Source organism: Natator depressus, chromosome 7 (assembly GCF_965152275.1).
Source record: "Natator depressus isolate rNatDep1 chromosome 7, rNatDep2.hap1, whole genome shotgun sequence".
NCBI classification, from domain to species: Eukaryota; Metazoa; Chordata; order Testudines; family Cheloniidae; genus Natator; species Natator depressus.
In genome coordinates, this window is record NC_134240.1 from 115,364,946 (window position 1) to 115,390,906 (window position 25,961).

At 38.1% G+C, this 25,961-nt stretch overlaps 1 protein-coding gene across 11 annotated transcripts in view; it reads right to left on the reverse strand.

The window, feature by feature from the left end:
- The window catches only part of ADD3 (adducin 3), a 184,008-nt gene that overhangs the window by 51,876 nt on the left and 106,171 nt on the right, over positions 1–25,961 (reverse strand). For all 11 annotated transcript variants that reach the window (XM_074959387.1, XM_074959378.1, XM_074959379.1 and 8 more), the window contains one exon: positions 7,989–8,212. In XM_074959387.1, the coding sequence (XP_074815488.1) occupies positions 7,989–8,183 (195 nt within the window). In that variant the 5' untranslated portion in view covers positions 8,184–8,212. The remainder of the gene's footprint in view (positions 1–7,988; positions 8,213–25,961) is intronic.

Genomic DNA, 25,961 nt, shown 5'->3' on the forward strand with positions numbered 1-25,961 from the left:
TTAATGAAACTTATAGATTATACTACATTTGGAGGAGGAGTTGCAGACACCTGTGAGAACAGAGAAATACAGCAGTATGTAGAGAGGTCAGAAATATGGATGGGATATATGGATAGGCTCAGCACAGAAAAAAAACGTCAAGCTAGTATAGCTGGTGAAAAATAAATGTAAAACTACAATTCACTATTGAAAGAGGCATAAGAGCTAATGGTGGACAACAAATTAGATACATTTGTAACATGACATTGCAGCAAAAAAGGCCAGTGCAATTCTGGGTTGCATGTGCAGAGGCATCATGTGGCAGGACAGGAATATGAGAGTTTCCCTCTATACCACCTTGGTGTAAATGCATCTAGAAAAGGTAGTTGGGTACCTGTAGTTCTTGTTTCTGCAAGACATACATGTCTGTGGATTACTACCCTTGAGTTCATGCAGCACCAGTCCAGGTGACTACTCCCATAGATTAAAATTTTGAGCTTCTGAGGCATCCTTAGAAATGTTTCTGCAGTCCTCAACAGGGTACTTTCACATGGTAAGTCATCTCTTGCAAGGGGATTGGGGCTCTATGTTACCTGTGCCAAATTTAGCCTGCCTCCCCAGGTGAAAGGAATGACACCAAGAGCTATGTGGTGGGAGCATATGACTAGACACCAGGTCATCTGCCCAGTCTTCTTTTCAGCAGACAATTCTTCAGAGCTCCCAGGAAAAAGGTTTGGGAGAGACCCCTAAGAATGGGAGCCTGTTGAGGGATAAGCTTCAGCTGAGGGACCTACAGAAAGCAGGTGCCTCCTGGATGAGAAGCTCTAGCTAGAAGACTTGCAAAGGACTGTGAGCCTGACGGGAGGGCTCTAAGCAAAGGGAAGCCCTGATAAAGGACCTGAAAGACCTTTGAGCCTAGAAGTAAGGCTGTTTGGATGCTGAAGCCCATTATCAACTGAGAGGTCTCACTGAGTCCAGGGAAGAGAGCTGGAAGGCTTTGACTACTATTTTATGATAACAAACCAAATATGGAAGGTGATTGGAATTGTGAAAACACCAGGTGTGGTGGTTTGATTCAAGACAAAGTAAACTGAGGCAGCGGCAGGACCCAAAACCAGACTGGGTAATCCTTGCTACACAATTACCAAGGCTTTCACCGTCAGTTACTTTCAAAAGCTAGACATTGTTCTTTATGAAATAAAATGGCTTGTCCAGCATTTTGGGGCTGACTGGCTGGTGGATGGGACTGCCATTTCTGCCTCCATTCCTTGGCCACAATGCTAGCAGGGAGGGGAGGAGGATACAAGCACACAACAGGTTTTTCACTTTTACACATGTGAGAAAGGCAGGCCCTGGCAGTACAGATGGACTAAAACTGGATTAGTTATATAATAGTAGCTTAGGACCAGAATCAGGCTGCAAGCCCTTCAGATCTGGAATGTTTTGATAACTGCTATTTATATCCAATATAAAATTAAAGCAAAATCCCACAAACAAACTTTGTGGGCTGATTTAAAATAGCTAAGAGAAAAGCAAACAGATCAGCAAAATCTTGACTGACCATAAGAACAGTTTTTGGCTACTCCTAAACACAAAACCCCATTAACTTATTAAATTGCATACAGTCCTACAATGTTATGCTTACATACAATACTGCTACTACTAGACTCATCACCTCATCTGGAAATCCCTTCATTCCATTTATTCCTCACAACCTTTGTATGATACTAATTTTAAAATATCCTCTAGTTCTGATCTCTGCAATGACCTCAACTAGATCATCGGGGTAACATTTTATAATAAGCCTTAAGTATTTTAAATACTTCATATCATCTCAACGCAAGACCAAATCTCTCCAAATACATCTACACGTACATTCCACCTATCTTAGCTCCCATAGACAGTACTTTCTTCAAATTTTCAGCTTTTCTTCAAACACAGTGATGTAAAATACACAGTATACTCCATTATACAATAAAGATGTTATATACCCTAAAAATCCTAGGCATTTCAAGTTGGGGTCTCAAAAATTTAGCTTTAATCTCTGTGCCTCAATTTCCCAATAGTAAAATGAAGACAACATTAATACCACCTACTCTTACAGGTGTGCTGTGAAGATGAATTCATTATTGTTTGTGAAGCAGTCAAAATATTATGAGAGCGCCGCAGAAACACCCAAAAGAAAATGAATACATTTTGTATTCAGTGCAGAAGCTGGATGGTGTGTATTAAATAAGGCTTGAGGCAACAGACTGAATGAAAAAAAAAAATTGAATGAAGAAGGTGTGTTATGGGAAAAATAGTATGCAATCCTGTAATTATAATGTATGTGCACAAGGGGATCAAATTAATCTTCTACAGGCAGCCTTGATTCTGTATTTCCCTAATTTATGAGTACTTGACTCTTCAGCTTCAAAAGTTTTTTTCCTCAACTTTTTTTTTTTTAAATGTAATATAGATGAGAGCTGCTGTCACATATAACACAAAGCAATAAAATCTGTTTCGGTATAAAGATGCAGTTTCAAACAAGCACAGTGTCCTGGCAGTTATATAATTAATGACGCTGAGATTATTTGAACCTTCTAATGGTAAATTTGTAGGTACTATTGGAATAGGTTCAAACAGTTTTAGATTAAGAGTTTGTCAGTAGTACCGTGAGGTGCTAGTAGGGTACTGAGACCTAGCTGATTGAAAGGCATAAGAAAGTTACAAATAGGTAGCAGCGGGTAACGTTCAAGGCCTTAAATAATCTTGCGGAGTGCAGATGGCTTATACGGTCACCACTCGTACCCCCAAAACCTCTGAGTTGTAGACCATAAACAAACAGTTACCAAGTAGTTTGAAATGTCTCCTAAGGATACTATGATCCTATTTCCTGGTCTACAACTTTGCAGATGTTCTCCATTTTAAAGCAGTATAAACGAGTGGAAGCTTGTGGAGGAGCTTTCACTGTTCTGGAGGTTCTTAATTTGAAGTTCTTCCTTCCAAATTTCCAAACATTCTTCCATGTAGCATCAATAAGTGTCAATCTTTAGCAAATATGGATTAATAATTTTGACCTGAGACTGCCAACTGCAGCATGCTAGCCTTCCTAGATAGCTGTGTGTTTATTTCATGATTGTCACATAAGAATCTTAGAATTTTACAACACTCCAAATGGGTTACCTACACAAAGCTACAATTTTCTCAACTCCTCTACTTTAAGAATGGGAAGAAAATTTTAAACTGTTTATTAGTGGAAAAGCAGTGGCAAAGAGCTGTGTTTTGCATTTTTTTCTGAAGGTGGCCACTTTTCTGGTTGTTCCTAATTCTTGTGGCAGGGAGGTCACAGCTGTGTGTTAGAAGACTCTGAATTCAGCTCTCACTAGTATCAACCTGGCCATTGAGAAATCTATTGTTTCTCAGGATTGCAGCTACCATGGAGGGGGAAGTGGTTTCTGAGATATCCTGGGTCCTGTCTATTTGAGAGTTCTCAAAATCAAATACCAAGACTTTACACCCAATCCAATATGTAACGGCTAGCCAAGGCAGTAGCTGGAGCAATATACTAACAGCACCCTTGTGAGTCACTATGTTCTACACCACTTACTTTCTTTAGTCTGTGGTTTTATTCCCAGTAAAGTGCATTAATCTTGCCTGGATATATATGGCCAAGTCTGATCTGATAGGATGGGGCATAGTCTCTTGGCAAAACAAAAGTGTAAGATGACAATTCTTGTTGCTATTGCTGTTTGGGTACTCAGTATAATGAGGAATACAGGTGGACTCGTATACTGTGTAGCATTTTGAAGAGGGTGGGGCATATAGACAAACATTTCAGACTACTCATTAGCATCAGCTCAATTTTGCCTGAATTTAAATTCAGCCGGGGTTCTTCATCCCAAAGAGAATATCATTCAGGCACTATGATATCTGGGGAACGGTGTTGACATCTGACACTTTGCTGTGTGTCAACTGCATATTTAAGCCATTGGTGTCCAACAGTCTCAGTTAGAGGTTTGACTAGAATGGGGGAAGAGAATGGATGAGAGCTATAGAAGATGAGGTGCAGAAGAACTCTCTCAGCAAATTGCTGTTCACTCCTGCCAGTTCAGAAATAAAACAGCATCACCCACTGCAAAGATCCTGCAGAATAAGGAAGGATGTTTTTTCATTGTCTATGGACAAGTAGAGATCATCCAGAAGCATAATCAATCTGTTTCTGTGCTATCTCCTGATCTAAAACTGGATCAGGATGGGTGCAGGACATTGAGAAAAGGCAGGTGTAATAAGGATGGCTTTTCAGTAGCTTCTAAATTGTTTTACTTAGAAACTGGAAATTGAATATCAGATTGCAGCTTGTGAGGCTGGCTGCATCCAATGTTGGTATAATAATGCCTCAAACACACAGGCAGAGCGCTTCAGAGGAATGCTGAATATCTGGTGTGTCTTTCACCAAGCAGGAATGGCATTGGTTAACATGGCAAGTAATGCCATATCAGACCTCTTCAACCACCCACCAATTTGCCTGACTTCTAGAAGTCCTTTATGGTCATTTATGCCACCACAGGACATGACGTTGGAATCTGCTTGGCGCAATTAATGGTCAACGACAGTCATTAATCACTCTCTCATCACTGGCCCAACTATCTGTCTGCCAGGTTTTGGCCGGCCAAGAAACTGTGGTCATCTCTGAACCGGTTTCGAACAGGACAGGGCAACTGTGCAGCCAGTCTCTTTAAATGGGGTTTTTCTAATGACCCATGATGCAGCTGCGGTCAACATCAGACTACATTGCATATATAACTGTCGAGTGCGCACTGACTTATTTTCAGTGGTGGGCTACCGGTTCTCCACCTGGCTGATGACGACGCCATTAAATGGCTGGGCACATTGCACCTACGCCAATGAATGTCATGAGTCACTATTTTCTACAGGTTTCTAGCCTATGTCAAACATTGGCATAAACCTGGAGTATTAAATGATTATCTTTGTCTGAGAATTAATGGTATGCCAAGAAGAAAGAAGCCTCAGAGAAGATGACAACTGGATAGGCCCCTTTTATTAGTACTGCCACTGCAATGCCATCCAAAGATTCCTATCAAAATTTGAGTCCCTATATATCAAGTGTTGTACAAAACATTGCGGCGGTGACTGCATCATTCCCAAAAAACTTACATCCTCAGCAGATTCTGAAACATTTTCTAATTTGCTTTCTTACTAAATTATTTGGATTCTCCAATTACAAGCAGTAAGAGATTTCTTGGTACTGAAGATAAAATCTGAATAACTGAGCTCCCTTGCACTTTGTAGTGTTTTGCATAAGAGATTCTACCAGCACGGCCTACATTATCATCATCTTGTCACCTTTAGTTAGTGTTTCAATCCAAAATTCCTCCCCCACAAAGAGCAGGGATGTCTGGACAACCCAATCCTGTGCACATAAGCTTTATATTTTAAAGGAAAGGAAGACAATTTCTCCCTACATGCATTTCATAGTTAAAGACTATATTTCTCTAACCTGAATATATTTTAATTGCTTCACATGCTAGAATTGGCTTAAAACGTTACCAGCAAAGAAGCCTTTTTTAAAAAAAAAAAAAATATATATATATATATATATATATATATAATTTTTTTTCTCATTTTTCTAAATTCCTAAAAAGAATTTAGTACTTACAAAAAGGTATAACCCAGAGACACCAGACAGAAAATACATGAATGCCCTTGCAAGCTTCTTGCATAAGCTAACTCTTCCAGTGTCTCTCAAAAACATCACCTGCAATACCCAGGACATTCCAACCTTGGACCTATACTGAGCAGACTGGCAATAGAACAGAAGTTTTCTGGTATTTTTGTGACACAAAGCGTTCAGAAGGGGCCACGTCATTTTCATTTCTGACCCAAAAGAAACTGAAGCTAAATCTCAAGTAATCCACTTGATACAGCCATGGAGAAACTTAATTCCATCACTGTCCCTAAATCTGTGAAGAGATTTACTTTAAGGACATTCTCTCCTCTGGACACTATATTAAAAATTGTTTATTCTATCAGAGAAGGAATTGTAGCAGAGATCTCTAAATATTCTCCATTTCAACAATGAAACAGAGACGCGGGAAAGGGGATTCAGGTCTGACAGATGTCTGTAGGTCAAGCACAGCTTCTCATTTTTTACTAGATTGTCAGACACTGAGCACACACAGCTATAGTTTTCTTCTTCAGCATCTCAAGGCCTAGCAGCCTCCAGCACCTAGCTTATTTGTCCAACTTTTAAAATACTGGCATCTATAAATGGTCCCTGGCTCCAGCTGTGGGCTCAGCTTCTCCCACAGCAGGAGGCAGATAGTAACCTCTAGGTTCCTGTGTCTTCCAATTTTCTATTAAACAAGTCAGCTAAACTTGGGAGTACCATCTCTCCCACCCTCCCTAAATCCTCAGGCTGACCTTGCATATCAAAAGTAGCATGATCACAATAAACAGGAGTTGATTACATTTGGCAAATTGGAAAACAATCTTTCATCCAATAAGGCTAAGGTCAGTTGTGCCTATGAAATTCAGCACTTTTTCTGCATTTAAATTAATAAAAGAACACTGTAAGAAACCATATTGGCCCAGTGTAATTTATTGGGATCTCATTTTATGCCTCTCAATCAGCTGAAAATTTGGTGAGTTTGTTCTGATTGTTTTAAGAATTTGGGATATCCACTTCCCCTCCTTTGTGAATAGTTTAGTAGTACAGGTCAGAGTCCAATCATTATCTTTGAGAACTGAATTATTTTTCTAACAACTTAGTATGATTATGCATTACTCCCTTAGAGTATTTCCTGAACACTGAATAGTTTGGTTGCAAAATTAAAGTTGCACAAAGTTACTTGAACATAATAAATTCCTGAGTCATGGGGTTTGAACATGTAGATTCAAATCTATATGCAGAATCTGAAAAGCACTCCAAGGTAACATTTTAGTGATCAATCCTATTATTCATGAGTGTCTATAATATGGTCGGTTTCAGAGTAGCAGCCGTGTTAGTCTGTATTCGCAAAAAGAAAAATACATCTGATGCAAGAATGCATCTGATGAAGTGAGCTGTAGCTCACAAAAGCTTATGCTCTAATAAATTTGTTAGTCTCTAAGGTGCCACAAGTACTCCTTATAATATGGTGATTACTAACCACTGTTTGCAATCTTATTATGCATGGAAAAACATCAAATTAAAATTCTACCCCCCCTCCCAAATTATAGAAAAACAGATGAGAAAAGAAAACAAATTCAAAAGAGAAAAATTGCTTCAGAATATTTTTGACACACCTACTATTTTCAGACATGCCATGGATTTTCAAGAGTACTCGATAATTTATGTACTGTTTGGCATTAATCTAAGACTAACTCCATCAAGGGGTTACGGAGACCTTCCCCCCCCACCCCCCAGGACTTTTGATGGAATTAACAGACCTATATGCCAGTTGTACAAGTGCTGAATTTACATGAGGTGTACATGAATGCTGGTGGTGTAAAGTATGCACGTTACTCCTTCCAAGTACCCAAAGAACAATTTAGCTTTTAAACACACCTTGAAAGCACAATTTAAAAAAAAAATTTTTTTTAAAGGTAAGAGTGTTGCTGATATAACTGATAAGTCAAATATTCAAAATAAAATTGGAATGCAGATCTGCGTATAAATGTCTTAGTTTGTTCACATTTGGCCAGTGACTCTGTCACTCTCTTCCCTGCTTTTAAGTTTTAATCAAGTGCCTTGTAGCTGGCTAGCTACTTTTGTACTTCTTTAATGAAGCATTACACCATGAAAACATCATTTGAAAACCAGTAATGGGCAGTTTGTTCATACACTAAAACTATGCAAACAAAATGTTGTATAACCTAAGTGTTTATTGATTGTTCTTATGAAAAGCTTCATGGCCCTCTAGCTGTGATGCAGTCTCAAGTTCTGTTTTGTGCTGTTTTGTTTTTGAGTTAATCTCTGGAAGGGGGGGGGAGGAGGGGGAATCTTTTGTTTCCTTAATCCTACTCACGGGACTCTGCAGTATCTGAGTGACCCTCTTCCTTTGCTCCATCATGTTGAAGTCTTGTCTCAGATCAGGAGACATGTTTCTCTCACGGATGTACTCTGGGTCATTTTCATTGATGCGGTCAAAATACCTCTCTTTGTGAGGCATGCTGGGAGGGGGAGGGGTGGTGATCACCCCCTGACTGGCATCAGCACTCATGCTTCAATACTGCAGATTATGCTCGTCACCTGGAACAATAAGAGGCCAGGAGAGAATTAATGCCATTTAAAAACAAGACAAAAAATAGTCCTTACAAAACTGGACAAATACAATCTTCTCTCCTCCCCAGCAAGAAGACAAATGACAATTACTTAAAATGCAGCAACTTCACAATCAGCAATTGGGGGGTCAGGGGTGGGAGGAGCTGTGTACCAAAAAATTCACACACAAAACAGAAGTTATATAACACAACCATTTATTCATTTATTTATTTAAAAGCCCTTTAAAGTCCTCAGTTATGACTTTATCATCATCAATCATTCTGATTCAAATTTTTAAAATGCACCAGTCATTTCAACAAAACAAGTGTTAATGTTGAGAATATTCATAATGCACTTTTTGACAAATCTCCCCCTCAACATTTCATAAAAATCCATTCACTCTCTGGCCCCCAGCCCACCATCCTGTGTAATTCCACTTTCTGACACATTGAACTTCTGCTAAATCCTATTACAATACTGGACCCTTTGTATACAACACAATTATATGCTCATAGCTCACTGCCTAACTTTAACTAAGGAAGTAAGGGCATTTCTCAATTACAGCATTTCCAAACCATCCTGTAACTTCAGAGGGAAGATTAAGCTCTGGTCGCATTAAAGATTCTCAGCAGATCTCAACAGCCCCCAAAATGGTGCCTCAACCCTGAGAAGACTAATCAAAAACTGTTAAGAAACTGGGGGGGAGATCATGTGATCAGTTTCCCAGGACTGCAGCTTTAATATTCACTAAAAATAAATACACAGTGCTAATTTTCTTCCACTTGTGTGTTGTTACAAGATACTTTCTTGAAATTTGATAAATTATATTGGGAAAAAACCTCATGAAGGCTTGATTTTAAAATATGATTTTAAAAGCCTCAAAAGAGTATCTGTGAAAATGTTATAGAACTGGTCTTAAGCAGAAATCTGAATCACCACTCATGGAGATCCAGGTTCAGACGCAAACTCAGGAATCTTATTCTTCAAGCTGGAGAGGACTCAGTGATTTTTTTTCAGTTTTGCGTTATTTCTGAAGAAATAACTCCAGCTTTCATGATTGAAATAGAGGGATGTGGGGACTTGTGACAAGTGCAAGGGCACAAACTGGCTTACAATGAACTAGGTATTCATCGCATTTCAGCTTCTCTGTCCTCTTGTTCAGGAAAAGAAACTAACATTTCAAAAAATCCTTATGTATTCTATTCGTGCTAGATAAATAGAGGACTAAAAAAAAAATACACAGTAGGCTCCCTCTCAAAATATGGGTTTAATCCCTTCCACAACACAAAGTTAACTACAACAGATTTACATCAGATTCTCTAGACTCACACTCTGGGGCAGATCCCCGGCTGAGGATCTGCTCCCTCGTATTTTTTCTTTCTATTACAGATCCAAAATTGCTGAACTCATGCTTTGGCCAACCAACTAGCCTCAGAGACCACCTCCAAAGCTATTCTGTAAATTGGCTTGCAACAGCCCATCTTGAAAGAGTGGCAAACTATAAATCTTGTTCTGTGCTTGTTTTTTTCTTCCCATGGGCTGCACATCAACAAGAATTAGATTTCCTAAAATGCTCCTGCACCCTGGTAACCAAGTAGCAAATTGTTGCTCTGCTGCTAATTCACTTGGCTGGTCTCAGAAAAAAATAGAGCACACACATCATACTTTAACTTTTTAAAAAGTCTATGGGATATAATTAGTTCTAGTCTGTTACTTTACAATACATTCTTGTGGTGACAGTAAAGTCTAGTCATCTGTAAAAAGAAAAGAATCAAATACGTGACTGGCAATACCTAGATTTCCCAAGAGATATTTTCTAATTGTGGGAAACTTCACATTTTTCTTCACTCCCCTTCCTTTCTCTCTAATATGTTGCCTAGTCAATAAAGGTGTAACATTTAAACCTTGGAACTCCAACTAGACATATGCACTATCTGTGTACAGTGCCTGCAGCCATATCATTTCAGGCCATAACTTAGATGGGAGACCTCAAACAGACAGCTGCATGACATGTCATTTTTGACTTAATAGTTGTCACTCTTCCTTCCGAGTCTCTAAACAGACAAAGACTCTCCACATGGTACTGGAGGTGCCATTTTTCACATGGATATAAAATTGAAGGCCTGAACACCTGTGGTTACTAAATATCCCATGGCATTTTTCACAGAGCAGGCAAGTTAATCTCAGTATTTCATAATTTACCCAAATAGACATTTGGGCAAATTACATTCTGCTTGCATTTTAAACTGCACAATACAACTGACTTCATACCTTGTCCTAAACTTGTGTGAGGTTGCTTTTCACTCTTAAACATCTCCCACATTCCACCCACAGAGATGGCTATCTTCCAGTGGTGAAAGGAAAGGCTCCTACATTATCCAGTTTGACAGATGCTTTGGAAATATAAAGTAGTAATTCCTCTTTTCCCATCTTGAATAAAAAAGTGCAGACAGACACACTGAAAAACATGCATGGTTTTTGGATCTCTACGACGGCCTCATCCTCTCCCCTTTAGCACAGGGCTGGTGAGGATATAAAGGTTGGGGACTTGCAGGAAACCCAGACCCAAGCTACATGAATCACTGGGCAAGCTGCATGAGGGGGTTCTCTCTCTCTGTGCTTATATAAGGGTCCCTTAACCCAACTAGCAGCAAGGTCAGCTCAGTTGCTGTGCTGCTATTGGTTCCTGGCCCTTCCACTGGTGGTCAGGAAAAAAGGAAAGTGGTGTTAAGTACCTCTCAGAATAGTGTTAGCTAATCTGTTTCCTGTTCATGCTATGCTGCCCAAGTTGGGTAAATGGGGTACATCAGTTCATCTAGATATTTCCCTCGTTTTACAACACGCTACATAAAAAGCACTAGCAAAGTCAGTGCAAACTAAAATTTCATACAATGACTTGTTTATCCTGCTCTATATACACTATACGCTGAAATGTAAGTACAATATGTATATTCCAATTTATTTATTTTATAATTATATGGTAAAAATAAGTAAGCAAGCAATTTTTCAGTAATAGTGTGCTGTGACACTTTTGTATTTTTAAATCTGATTTCGTAAGCAAGTAGTTTTTAAGTGAGGTGAAACCTGGGGTAAACAAGACAAATCAGACTCCTGAAAGGGTAGAGTAGTCTAGAAAGGTTGAGAGCCACTGGTATAGAGCAACACGGGGAAAAAAGGAGAGAAATGGCAGAGACAGCATTGCCTACATAAATAGCAACCTGCCACTGGATCAAGAAAGGACAGTAACAACAAATGGACACAAGGATCAAACCTGAAAGTGTGTATCCCTACCCTCTGTGGGTTGTACTCACTCAGATACCCAAGGCATCTGGCTTTTCCAACACCTGAATTCTTATTGGTATAAGATAAAACTCTTGTTGGTTGGTTGGTTGGATTTGAAGGGTGGGGTGGGGGTGGAGAAAGTCAGAGTCGGCTAACATCTGCTCTACCTCCCTTCCATTTAGTTATGTCCTCATTCACATGGAGCTGAATTCCTGTGTTGAAAAAGAGAAGGAAGAGAGATGGCTCTGTGTGTGTTTGGGGTGCGGGGAGGGGGAGGATGCTCTTACGTGGCTGTATTACTTCTCTGTGTGGCCTCCTCACTCCATTTCCACTGGATTTCCTGTTTTGCTTCTATCTGTCTTGGACTGGAAACTTAAGAGTGTGTTTTAACTTTATTACTACAATATAGAATTTTCCACTGAAAATGAAACTTTATACAATAAAAACTCTCTCAATTAATTACATACAACAGAAAGTTCATTTCAGGCTGCAAGACTGAGCCTTCGTCACACATTCCCAGCCTGATACTTCGTAGATTTTATCCCCCAGAATAGCGTGGTCCACTGTCTTACCTGGAATAACTGTTAATAATAATTGTATTAAATACTAGAAGCAATTTGTGGACAAAGAGGTTGGTGGTAAGAAGAGAGAAGAGGTAAGAGATAAACAGAGGTGTGGAAGAGGAAGACTGAAATCAAGAGATTAAGACACATAGAAAATTTCTCTCACCAAAGACAGTGCCTTGGTGGTGAACACAAGAAGCGTGGACTTCAGGAAAGTCAATTGTGGCATTTGGAAATGACAGGAGTTACAGGGGACATGCCAAATCAACTGACCTACAAGAAAATATTCAGACTTAACTCTTCCTTTTAGGACACTAGTAGAACAAATTTCTGAATCAAACTGTTCATTACCATTAGGCACCTTCACTTCCACCATGTAGCAAAAACCCCACTCTGAAATTTTTCAGTACCCCAAATTAACCACTGCTATTACTGAAGCCTTTGGATTTCATTTGAAAATGCTTTGAGATTAAACATCCAATCTGACTGATTATTAACCATAATGGTGATTTATGCCTTATAATTAGCTTTGTTCCAGAGCATAACAAAATCTAATTAAGCAAAGGAACAGAATTCAATAAGTCTTTGATTTCCTTACCAAGAGAAAAAAATTAACTGAGAACTAAATCTCTTTCCAACAGTAAGGTGATGTGATTTCTCTCAGGTTACAGCAGGTCTGTTCTGCCACCACCAAATCTCTTGTACATCAACAAGACGAATAAGTTACATGTCCAAGCATCATCTCTTTCCCAAATCATTTGTGGAATTGGAAAGATCCATGAAATATTAGAGGGAGGTTACCATTTGTTCAAAAGTAGATCTGCTTTAGCCAATATATAATAAATACAGACTAACATAATTCCATAAATATTTTGCAGAAAATGTATACCTAAATCTGGTTTCATAAAAGTAAATCGAGGCAAACTAATGCCTGAGGGTTACCAACAGAATAGCTTAATATAGTACTACACTTTTGATCCATCTCCTATAGTTCTTTTCCACTTAGACTGAGTTGATGGAATAATTTTCCTCGCCTTTGAAACTCCACTTTAAAACAGACCAGACACTGTATGACAGTTTACACTTTTTTCTAAGTAATGAGAGCATTAATAACACAAAAATACAGTTCTCCAGGTCCAATTTTTAAGTATTTGAACCATTGTTACTTTACCGTAAAGAGCAATTGAATTATCTGTCTTAATTGTAACTAGCAGGACAACCTACCCTGAAAATAAGAACAGTAACTTAAGTAAATTTACTTTAGAGGCTAGACTGAATGACTTACTCAGTGTCTGCTTGAAACTGGGGCACAGACCAGGGCTAGCTAGCTGTGGTTCAAGCCAGATAACACTGAACTGACTTTAGTGGATATGAGAAGGATATCTGCCCCTTTAATTGAGGGTGTGAAATTCTTAGTCTTTTGAGAGAGACACTCTGTGGTGGATCCAGTGCCTGTCACTTTACCTCAGCAATAGCAACAATCCATTGCAGGTGCAGTTACTGCTAGGCCACATTTTCAGAACAACACATGGGGATTTAGCAGCACAACTCCCACTAAAAAAATCTACATTTGTAAGTTGCCCTTTCATGATAAAGAGATTGCACTATGGTACTTGTATGAGGTGAACTGAAAAATACCATTTATTTTGTTTATCATTTTTACAGTGCAAATGTTTGTAATAAAAATATAAAGTGAGAACTGTACATTTTGTGTTCTGTGTTGTAATTGAAATCAATATATTTGAAAATGTAGAAGAACATCCAAAAATGTTTAATAAATTTCAATTAGTATTCTATGGTCTAACAGTGCAATTAAAACTGCAATTAATTGCAATTAATGTGAGTTAACTGTGATTAATCGACAGCCCTAATGATAATGTTAATGTATAAATTCATGATGCACCCAAACTTTGAGTACTGCATGCACTTCTGGGCACCCCATCTCAAAAAATATAGAATAGAATCGGAAAAGGTACAGAGAAGGGCAACAAAGATGATTGGGGTGTATAAACTGGGACTGTTCAGCTTGGAAAAGAAACTGCTAAGGGGGGATACGATAGAGGTCTACAATATCATGAATAGTGTGGAGAAAATGTTATTTACCCCTTCACATAATACAAGAACCCTGGGTCACCCAGTGAAATAAATAGGCAACAGGTTTAAAACAAAGGGAAGTACTTCTTCACACAATACACAGTCAACCTGTGGAATTCAAGGATGCTGTGAAAGCCAAAAGTATAACTGGGTTCAAAAAAGAATTAGGTAAGTTCATGGAGGATAGCTCCTGTCATAAATATAAAGAGAAGGGTAACCACCTTTCTGTATACAGTGCTATAAAATCCCTCCTGGCCAGAGGCAACATCCTGTTACCTGTAAAGGGTTAAGAAGCTCAGCTAACCTGACTGGCACCTGACCCAAAGGACCAATAAGGGGACAATATACTTTCAAATCTTGGAGGGGTGAAGGCTTTTGTTTGTGCTTTTTGTTTACGTGGTTGTTCTCTCTTGGGACAGAGAGGCCAGACAGAAATCCGTCTTCTCCAACCCATCCTAATCCAAGTCTCCAATATTGCAACCAGTATAGGTAAGCCAGGCAAGGCGGATTAGTTTATCTTTTGTTTTATGTGAATTTTCCCTGTGTTAAGAGGGAGGTTTATTCCTGTTTTCTGTAACTTTCAGGTTTTGCCCAGAGGGGGATCCTCTGTGTTTTGAATCTGAATACCCTGTAAAGTATTTTCATCCTGCTTTTACAGATGATTTTTACCTTTCTTTTAAGAACCTGACTGGTTTTTCCATTGTTCCAAGATCCAGGGGTTTGGGTCTTTGATGATTTTGTAACCAATTGGTTAGGATATTATTCTCAAGCCTCCCCAAGAAAGGGGGTGTGTAGGACTTGGGGGGATATTTTGGGGGAAAGACGTCTCCAAGTGGGCTCTTTCCCTGTTCTTTGTTTAAAACGTTTGGTGGTGGCAGCATAGGGTTCAAGGACAAGGCAAAGTTTGTACCTTGGGGAAGTTTTTAACCTAAGCTGGTAAGAATAAGCTAAGGGGTCTTTCATGCAGGTCCCCACATTTGTACCCTAGAGTTCAGAGAGGGGAAGGAACCCTGACAGCTCCATCAAAGGGTATTAGCCAAGATGATCAGGGATGGCGGCCCATGCCCTGGACATTCTAAGCCTGCAACTGCCAGAAGCTGGAGCAGATGACAGGGAATAGATTACTTGATAATTGCTCTGTTCATTCCCTCTGAAACACCTGGTATTGGTCACTGTCAGAAGACAGGATACTGGGCTAGATGTTTGATTGATCTGATCCAGCATGGCCATTCTTATATAAAACACTTAGGAGATTAGAACAGACAGTCATATAGGCAAAATTACTGCAGAGATGAGGAAGGAAAGCTGAAATGCATAAGCATACGGAAGTAAAACAGGTATTCGTGCAGTGAAGAGAGAATTGAACAATACAGTCTTGTGGTGAGAAATGGGTGAGCGTGGATAATATCAACAGAGGAGGGGGAAGGGGAAGTTCCAAGATTCAAGCCACAACAGATCTGTCCACTCCACAAACATCTCTATGCCTTCTTTGTTGCTACCGAACACCTCCCGCTATCACAATGACTACAATGATCCTTACACCATGGTAATTCAAGATGACCTATTAAAACACAAAACAAATTGGGTTGTTAAAGCTTAATGTTAACAGGAAGTGGCCAGTCACAACATGGCTACCTCACTAATTTGTTGTTTCCCTTTCACTATATTTTATCTTTTTTTTTTTTTAAAAAGTATTTTCCTTTTCGGCAGGTACCTTGCCTTCTTTTATTTTTGGAAAGCACCTGGCACACAATGGACATTACAAGAAAAAACAAACAATAATTTGAAAATAATTTGTGTATGCAGATTGCACTCTAAGAGCCATGTCTGATTATTAATGTCCGTGCTTAGATGCTAGGATGATTGTTGCTATGTAATAGCTGTAGATACCACAGTGTTGTTTTGAATGCAAATTTTCAAATGCATCTCTCTAGAAGCTTAAAAGCATCTGAAAAGGTAAACAGATTAATTTCTTTCTAAATTACAAACTTCATTTAGAACTGTAATTCGCAATAATGCATACAACACTGCTACTATTCTCTTGTACCGTTTTCTTCTGTTCTTCCTACCCTCATCCCCTTTCAAGTTCACAGTATAACAGCTTTTACTACACTTTTATTGAGTGCCATTTTCTCTTTTCTGTGACTGTTACATGATTTTTGAACATTTTTCTCTTACTAAGCCTGTCTTTTCTTCCCTACTGTAGGTGATTGTGCGGTGAAATCCTAATACTAGATTTCTATCATTCATTTCTATACAACACCACCACCACCGATGTCAACAAAAGATTATTATTATTTTAATTGCAGAATAAAGCATGGAGATGACTTTGGGATAGCTTGGGAAAAGAAGTGGTCAAACTATGGCAGTGTGAAGAGAAATCTGCTAAGGCTCAGATACTGAACAGCTAAACTCTCAAGTTTGCTCTGCTAAGCAAACAAAAGAATCTGACAAACAGTGTGCCATGAATGGTTACAAAATGTCCATTAATCAAATGGTAAGTCTTCTAATACTAGTTTCCAGCACCATTTTTAGGAGTGCTGCAGTCTACTCCCTCTGCTTTATAAAACTGTTGACAGGTTAAGCAAAGATGTGATGGGTCAGCAGTGCCATTTGTTTTCATGCAGGATTCTCTTGCACCATTTCCAGCAGGCATTTAGATAACCTAACCTCTTGATTTTGTACAGAATGGAATAAAATTTCACTATTTATAAATGGTTTCTAGCATTAAAGCCCAATAAACATTAAAGATCATTTTACTAACACTATGTTAAGTCCTAGGCATTATATTTTGCAGAATAAAAATAAATCCAATATAATTGAAGAAATATTTTATTACAATAAGCACATTTATAGTACATTACCATTTTAAAGCAGCATGGAAGAGCAGACAGGCTCTGTGCAAGGAAGATACTTAAGCATGGGAATAACTTCAAACATGTGAGTAATCCCATTTGTTTCAACAGGATTATTCACATGCTTAAAATTACACATGATTAAGTACCTTCCTGAACAGGGGCCTGATTCACAAGAGCCAGGATCTACTCTGGCTGTGGTGAATTTTCTGCATGACCTTGGGCAATCTATTTAGCCTCTCAATGCCTTGAGTTTTCTCATCTGTAAATGGGGATAATAATGCTTACCCATCCCTGTAAAAGCACAGAGATCCCTGCAACAGAATTACTATGATTCAATATTTCACATTCAGAATTTGTCAATGATCTCCGTAAATATTTACTGAATATTAACAACGTCCAAGTTTCCTTAATCCTTTCCCAAAATGGCTTATTGCTATTTTGATGGATTGTCACTGATTTAATAGATACAGTCAAATCTGAGGGAAGGAATTAGGTTTCTTATGTACTCTCTTTATTATAGATCATGCAACTTTCATGATTTTTTTTTTTTTATTTAAAGCTGAAGAAAAGTCTCAGAACAGTGTCAGGTAGTTCTAGCCCCAAACGTACATTTTAGAAAAGCTTTTAAAAACAAACCAATAGAAATATCTTCTCAAACATTTTTAATAACTCACATTTTAATAAAAACAGCTGTTTTTCTTTGTTTTGATTTAAGGATTCTGATGCAGTCTTGGCAACACAAACATTGCAGCATTGCAAAAGTTTCAATTTTTGGTTCTCATGACCTAACTTATTTTCATTGTCCAAACCGAGTGAAATAGGAAAGCCAGCATCAGCAAAAAGGGAAAGCGGGAGAGACAGGCCTACATAAGATCCAGACCAGGATTTTGAACTTGATCTAGTTTGAGAAGGGTCTTGGACACGGCTCCAGTGAAAGAATAAGTTAACTCAATTTCATTCAGCTTCTATAAAATATTTAAAAGATAAGTCTTTTAAAAAGTAGTATTTCTAACCTGACAATGCTTCATTATATAATTGAATGTAGCTAAAATTACCGTGATAGACAACAGTCATATACTTTAATTCAACTTTTAACAGAACATAATTCATTATCGGTCTTTGCAGTTTTATCTGTAAACGGTCACAGAACAATTTCCCTTACTCTTATGGGCAGTGAAATGTATCTAAGATTCCACTGAGATATAACTATGACAAGTGCAAGAAACATGTTTTACCATACATTTGGTTTTAATTATGAACATCATTCTTAGAAGCCAAGCATTCTGTGTTTTACAAATATATCCTCTCTGGTACCTTCTGGCCTCCTAACATCCTCTTGCAATATCAAGTTTTTCAGGCTCACTCCAAAGTCCACTCTGTAGCAGAAGAGAGGGCTTTAATATTCATGTGAATGTGCACAGTTGGCATGCTGATTGTGCATGCTGGAAGGATTGCATTTATTACAGTAGTTAATCAAACATCCTACAGATTTTCATATGTCCCCTAAAAAGGCACCACTTTGAACTGGGAAGGATACAATAGAATAAAAGTTCTTCTATTTCATTACTTGGAGGTATTCCTTTCAGTTTTAGGGAAGCTTATATTTGATTCCACATCACATCAGAAGTCTTTTTGATTTTATGGTGGTCTTGATTATCATTAGAAATATCATGGCAAAAACAGCTGCTCCTTTGGTTTAATGAAGGGTCAAAAGTTGTGACGGGTGGGCAATCCAAATGACAGACATGAAGCAACTGGTACATTTTACAAACGTTTACATGAACAACTGATCTTGCACACTGCGATATGTGGCCAATTCTTTTTATAGCCCAAACTTCTGGACCATCTCCTCTTCATAACATAGTAGCAATACTGACCTTTAACAGTTACCAGTTTAGCAACCTCATGCCTCAACTAAAGGTAACACTAATGATTTTTTAAACACTGCCACCTATTGATAGTTTAGAGGTAGAACTCAACTGTTTAAATGTTCCCAAAGAAGGGATTTGGAAACCCAGCCAGCAGTGTATTCTACAAAGGTCATTTCTAACTGGAAATCTGTGGCAAAGATAAAACTGCAACAAGTCATAGATAATAAATTCTTCAGGAAAGGGATTGTGTCTTCATGTGTATTTATACAGCACTCCACACAATGGATCTCCAGTCCTGATTGGGACCTCTGAATATTGCTGTATTATACATTTTAAATAAGATGAATAAAATTCATGAAAAATCTAAATTTAAGCTGGTAAAATGTCACACTTTTTTTCAAACAGGTATTGGAACATGTTTCTGTAAATAGAAACATATTTTTGAGAATCTTGTGAAGCTGAATTACATATTAAATACAAAGTAATTGTATATTTAAAATTGTATATTTAAACAACATTACATTTGTGACAGAACTAGCCAAAAGCTAAGACATTTTAAGGTAAAAAGCATATAATTATACGCCCTTAAACTCATACGAATAAGAAAAGGAAAGGTGACAAAAGGAGTGTTAAGGATGACTCAAGGTTTCTAATTGTAGTTTAAAACATTACTTTTGGGCTATTGGATCCAAACCCTGTAGCTTCCCTTACAGGCACAACTATTTCATGGTGATTGAACTCCACCTCCAGTGCTGGCACCACCACGCATCATCATACACAAGCCAATGGTTGGTTTGGAGTGGTGCAGGTGAACTTGGACTTGTCCTCTATATTGGAGTGAAGCATTTTAGTCTACATATTTTTTAACAATACCAACTATTTGTAAATACATATTTTAACACAAATACTAATTTAAAACACCAACTGAAAGACCATAGTGAATTTAATCATGTTAATACATAAGTATTTTGTAAAAATGGATATTTGCCCTAATGGAACTTAAATCTATTCATGTGTGAGTTGGAGTGTTTCAAGAATTTAGCAGACGAGGTGGTGAAGAATTTTCCAGGAAGGCAATGAACAACCCTCACTGAACCCAAAGAGATCTGATGATGTGTTGTATAACCTTTCTAATCAATATCCTATCCATTGCTTCTATAGAGACGCAGTTTATTCCTCCAAGCACAAAATCAGAAAAAACAGGTTTTGGAGGAAGGAACTCAATGAGGGTTGAATAGGTCTGAATCCATGCCCCTACCTGAGTGCAAGATGCAGAGGTGCAGTGTTGAGTCCTTTTGTGCTCCTACATATATGTTCCCTGACAGCAGATTTTTACAAAGCAGATCCAGTGACCTTTGCTCACCCCCATACACCCCTTCAGGGTAGCTCATTTGGAACTCTCAGCCTCAGAGCATTTACACTAGCCTTCTGCTGCGCTGAGGAACGTTCCTTCCAGAGACAACAGAGTTATGCAGCAGAAAGGAGAAAACAAAACAAACAAACAAACTTAAAAACCAGTTTTTTTGCATTTATACTTTTTATATTGACCAACATGCCAAAAGAAAGCACAGGCCCTGTACTTAGTGGGGAAGGACAACACCAGGAAAGTAAGTTTGATTTAGCTGGGGATTGGTCCTGCTTTGAGCAGGGGGTTGAACTAGATGATCTCCTGAGGTCCCTTCCAACCCTGATATTCTATGATTCTATGATAAAGGGCTTAACCTGCATCAACGGATATTAGGAAAATCTTTCTAACTAGAAGGGTAGTTAAGATCTGGAATAGGCTTCCAAGGGAGGCTGTGAAATACCAAACACTGGAGGTTTTTAAAAAATGGTTGGACAAATACTGGTAAGGGATGGACTACGTTTATCTGGTCCTACGTCAGAGCAGGAGGCTGAACTTAACTTCTCAAGTTCCCTTCCAGACCTACATTTCTAGGATTCTATGATCTTTAGAAGATGCTGTTGAAATTGGGATGCATGTTTAGACACAAAATGGGATTTTGATAGGTAACTTGCAAACCACAGTAGACAAGGTTTACAGTGGTCATGCTGACACATTTAATAACTGCTCAAAAACCACTGACATAACTTCATAGTTCAAAACATCTTGCTTCACTATGTAAACAGAAGCATCCTGTTTAAAAGGCAAAAAGTCACACACATACGACACATTAAAATATAAAATTCCTAAGCCTGTGCCAGTTGAATCCAGTGAACAACACTGTGCTACCTTCTCAATAAAACAGAACAAAAACGTTAGGTAAGTAGGAGTAACAACATTCTGGTGTGCAATGTATTTCTCTTGACTCAGCAAGGGGGTGGCTTGCTTCTCCTAGGGCAACATGCTCCAGTGATTCCACTCAGAGGGTTTTGTAGTTGCTCAAAAGTACTCACAAATGCTCCTGTGCATGGCTGCACTGCTGGACAGGAAGCAGTTGGCCACGTAAGAGCCATATTTTACCAGACTCCTACTGAGCCTTTTATTGCAAATTAAATTTGTCTTCCTTAGTGGAATCCCTGAGGGTTGATGATAGGACACACACTACCTCTTCTGTGGTCGATTTACACCCTCAAAGGTTTCCTCGAATCATTTAAAAGCTAAAAAAACAAAACAAAAAAACCCCTGAACTAATAAGTTCAGAAGCAACACAGGATGCCTTAAGAAAGCCCCACCCCTTCTTGTTCTGGATTAAGTTCTACTTACATAAATGTGCATAAGAATCCCAAAGTTTTGAGCTACTGATTCATTGTACTAGAGGGCTTGAGCTGGTTTCTTCCCCTCTCCAACACCATCCACTGAAGTGATTACAAATGTAAATACTACTAAGAGTTGAATGGGGGTCCTGGAATCTCATAAGCCTCGATAATAGAAGATAATTTAACCTAGTTCTTAAGGAAGCCAATTTAAAGTCAAATCATCAATTTAGAGGCAGCCAGTGCAGTGAATGGAGAATACAGAATGATCAGTAGCCCAAACCAAAGAGCACATGTATCCCTGAATTCTGAACAACTGCTGAAGGCTTACTGTTAGAAGCCTTGCTAGAACACAAACAATGACTGATACAGTCGATCAGCTATAAGAAGGAAAACTAATAATATTGTCCTCCCCACACATTTTGAATACTCCAGGTGAAAGTTACTATTGCTTTCCAGTGAGAGTCATGAATTATCTCGTTTTCTCGTGTAATTCTCCCTCACGTCTGGGCAAAACAAAAGATGCTCTCAAATGAGCCACACAAATAGCATACCACGTAAGCTACATGCCTGACATGCTAAGCAAAACATTCTGGACATTGCAGGGATTTCAAACATTTTTCAGGATGCAAAACTAGCTTCACTTTACAAACCTTTTTCCCTGTGATTTAAACTGTCTTCTCTCTCACCTGGACTTATTCAATTTAAAGAAAAAAACAGAAGCATGTCTACATAGCTGAAGGGAAGCCTGTACCATGTGTTAGGGATATAATCATCCTAAAAGCCAGGGTGGCACAAATGGGTACCCTTTAATACATGCAGTGTATAAACTGCATTTATATTCTACTGGGGGCCAAGATGAGGGGGAGAGAGGATCTCTTTCACAGTCTCTCCTCAAGGAAAAGCAAACCAAGCACATTAAAAGTTTGACTTAAACTGTAAACCACTAATGTTGGATTGGTTTTGAATAAATTCATTATTTCTAACCAAATACAACAGATGGCCCCTGCTCATTTTCAAACCTACAGAGAGTCACAGTCACTGCTGCTGAAGAGTTCTTCCCTAAACAATTATTCCAGGTTATTTTGTTTTCTAATTTCCAACAGAACAGAAAAATATGTAGAAATGTTTCAATATTTATTCTATTATGTGAAAGAGTCACTGTTACTCTTGCTTAAATCAAAATAAAAGTAACATATGCCCATGCTAAGCCTGGAAACGAGTCACTTCAGCCTCCTTGTTAGCCTATCCCAGATAAACATGACATTTCTAGCTACAGCATAAAGGAGGAAAACATTGCTCTGTCATCAAAGCTTGAAGGCACATACCACAGTCTGCTCTACAGAAGAAGAAAGCATGTTTGATCTTTTCTATGTTACTCTATTATTTGATTCATGCATCTGTTTTTTATACTTCTGGAAAAAATCTAACATTGCTTTTACTTTTTTCATAGAATTAGAGATGTCCACCTTAGCCTAAGAACATGCAAAAAAAAATTTAGATCATTTACAGTGTGTAGAATAGATGGTGACAGCTGCCTACCAATGATTTCCGTTGTCTTTTTATTAGAAAAAAAAGAACGCCCCAAACTAGAAGCCACATTTATAACAGGCTCCATAAGCATTTTGGGAGACTGTGTGTAGTCACATAAAATCAAGGAAGACGTAGGCTTTTCTTTCATTATAATGAGAGTGCATTGTATGTTTTTAGAAAGTACTGTCTACTCCAAAGAACAACCTGTAAAGAGAATCTGGTTTAAGGGTTAAGCTAAAGACTGTTGGAAGGAGGACGGTTGGTGGTTTATTGGTGGTTTTAGTATTTGAAACTGTATGTCCCTAGCTTGGCAGTTCATTGTGTTTGTATTTTTGGGAAGGGATGGGAATGGGAGTTTACAATTGTTGGTTTTGATCACTGGGCAATACTTCGAGTTTGGATACAAATGAATGTAGATTGGAAAGAAATATTTAACGTTATCAGGTTGGGATTTTTTTGGTTGTTTGTTTTTTAAATTATAGTAGTTGTACCATCCAGATTTCTACTTGTTGTATCAGTTTTATTCGCCTTCTTAGCTAGAAGTTACTCAAAACTGGTCAGGATTGGGATTACAAAGAAGCCACACAGAGATGAGAAGAAGCTTGTTAAATTCCACTCTATGTCGACTGACTGATATTTTTCCATGTATTTTCAATTTAACCTCAAAAGCCAGAAATCACAAATATAAAACACTCCAAACATGGCCCACAAAACCCTTGCCTCACAAGCATCGGCATGCCATTAAGTTACATGGAACTTGCTGATAAGTTTGCAGTGTATTTGAGCCATATTCATTTTTGTATTAATTCAAATGAATAGATTCAGAATAGATCTTTATCCCCCAAAAGCCTGACAAAACAATGTATTTGGAATGTGGAAAAGGCTTTTATTGCTTTGCAGGTTCAGGAGGTGACCCATATCAGTTACGCTGGTAAAGATAATGTATATAACCTCAAAATATTTGTACATAGAGAGCATTCAAAACAATTTTCAGATTAGCCTATTTTCATGATGAAAAGGTAGAATTACAGGGTATATACGTTATATTCTTGAGCTTCAACTTTTCCTTTTCCCGCCTTTTTTTGCTCATTAATATATACAAAGAAATGGCATTCTGGCAACAACAGTTTTATGTGCAGTTAGACTTAATTTTGTTGGCAGGAGAGGAGGATTGCTCTGGGATAACACATAACGTTGTGTCTGGTCTGGACTGTTTGTGCAAACTGCTTACATACTGTCTTCAAATTGTCATAACCTTCCACAAGGCAGACAATTGGTCACAGAGAATACATTCAGGTGTGATTCCTGAAGCAACTATGTAGAGCTGCTGACCAATGCTAAAGCCATATGAAAATTTATTAGGCTAAGGTGCAGCGTACCTCATCTTAAACAATCATCCAAATGACTGGAAGAAGGGGCAGGAAAGGGAATGCATTAAAAATAACTAGAAATGAGGGCAAAGACACCCTTTCTTCCTAACTCCATCACAGAGAATACCAAGGGCTATTGGGTAGTCCTTTGGCCTTCTGATGGCCCAACAGCATATCAGCTAACAGTTATGTTAAGTTAGACGTTCTTAACAAAAGGGTGAGATATATCAGAAAATATCACCTATAATAATATATCTCAGGTATTTCTAAGGCCTCTGTCACTGTGGTATTTCTATTTATGTAACTGAGTATACAAAATCTTTGTGGACCTTTTGTAAAACACAATAGCACAACTGCAAATATGTTGCAAGCTTTAAGGAAGTTATTTATCTATAAATCACAAAGAACCTTCTTCATATACAGAAGAGGTTTAAGACATAACCAGGAAAAATAGCCTCAAAACACTAATATTTCCAAATTGAAGTGCAATTTCTTCCAGTTCAATTAAATCCATTTAAAAACTAGAAATGGTTTAAGTGGTCCATTTCTTTGAGACTGATTAAAAATTGGATACATACCTGGGCAATTTACAACAAAAAAGCAATTTTGCAAGTCTGATGAAGAAATGTAATGAGTAAAGCAATGGAATTTCTCTTCAGAGGAGAAAAAAAAACCTGCCTCCAAGATAACTACCGTAGTTTGTTATTGAGCCCCTATGCAATACATTAGATTTTAATGTATGATCCAACAAGCCATGCAGAGCTCTCTAGGAAAAAAGCATAATAAACTGATGCCTGTAATTCTGACTGAAATAAATGGTAGATGTGCACACATCTGAAGGCAGAATTTGGTCCATAATAATTTAAGGGAGAACTAAATGTCTCTTAAAAAAAGAAAAACTCCATTTCCTAATTCTTTTCAAGTTATCATTACAAATGTTTTTCTTTAATTCCTGAATCTCTAATATTCACTCTTGTTACAGTCTCTATGGTAACATCCATTGTTTCATGTTCTCTGTGTATATAAAATCTCCCCACTATATTTTCACTGTATGCATCCGATGAAGTGAGCTGTAGCTCACAAAAGCTTATGCTCTAATACATTTGTTAGCCTCTAAGGTGCCACAAGTACTCCTTTTCTTTTTACAGACTAACACGGCTCTACTCTGAAGCCTGTCATTATGCAAGACTCTGACACCATGCCTTTTCAACAATCTGTACCACAGGCTACTTGTAAATACTGGACACTTTTTGTTTAAAATAAGGACCATTTGTGAAATCATTTTTTTAGAGACAGAGACTAAACAAAAAAATATTTTTTCAGGGGAAATAAAGTAGTACATATTTTTACAAGGCTCTTCAAGATACTGCAATAAAGTCTGACATACGACAAAGGATGCTGGGCTAAATTTTCAAACATGTACAGCCACCTTACGGCTGCCAAAATTCCTCAGATAACCATCTTAACGA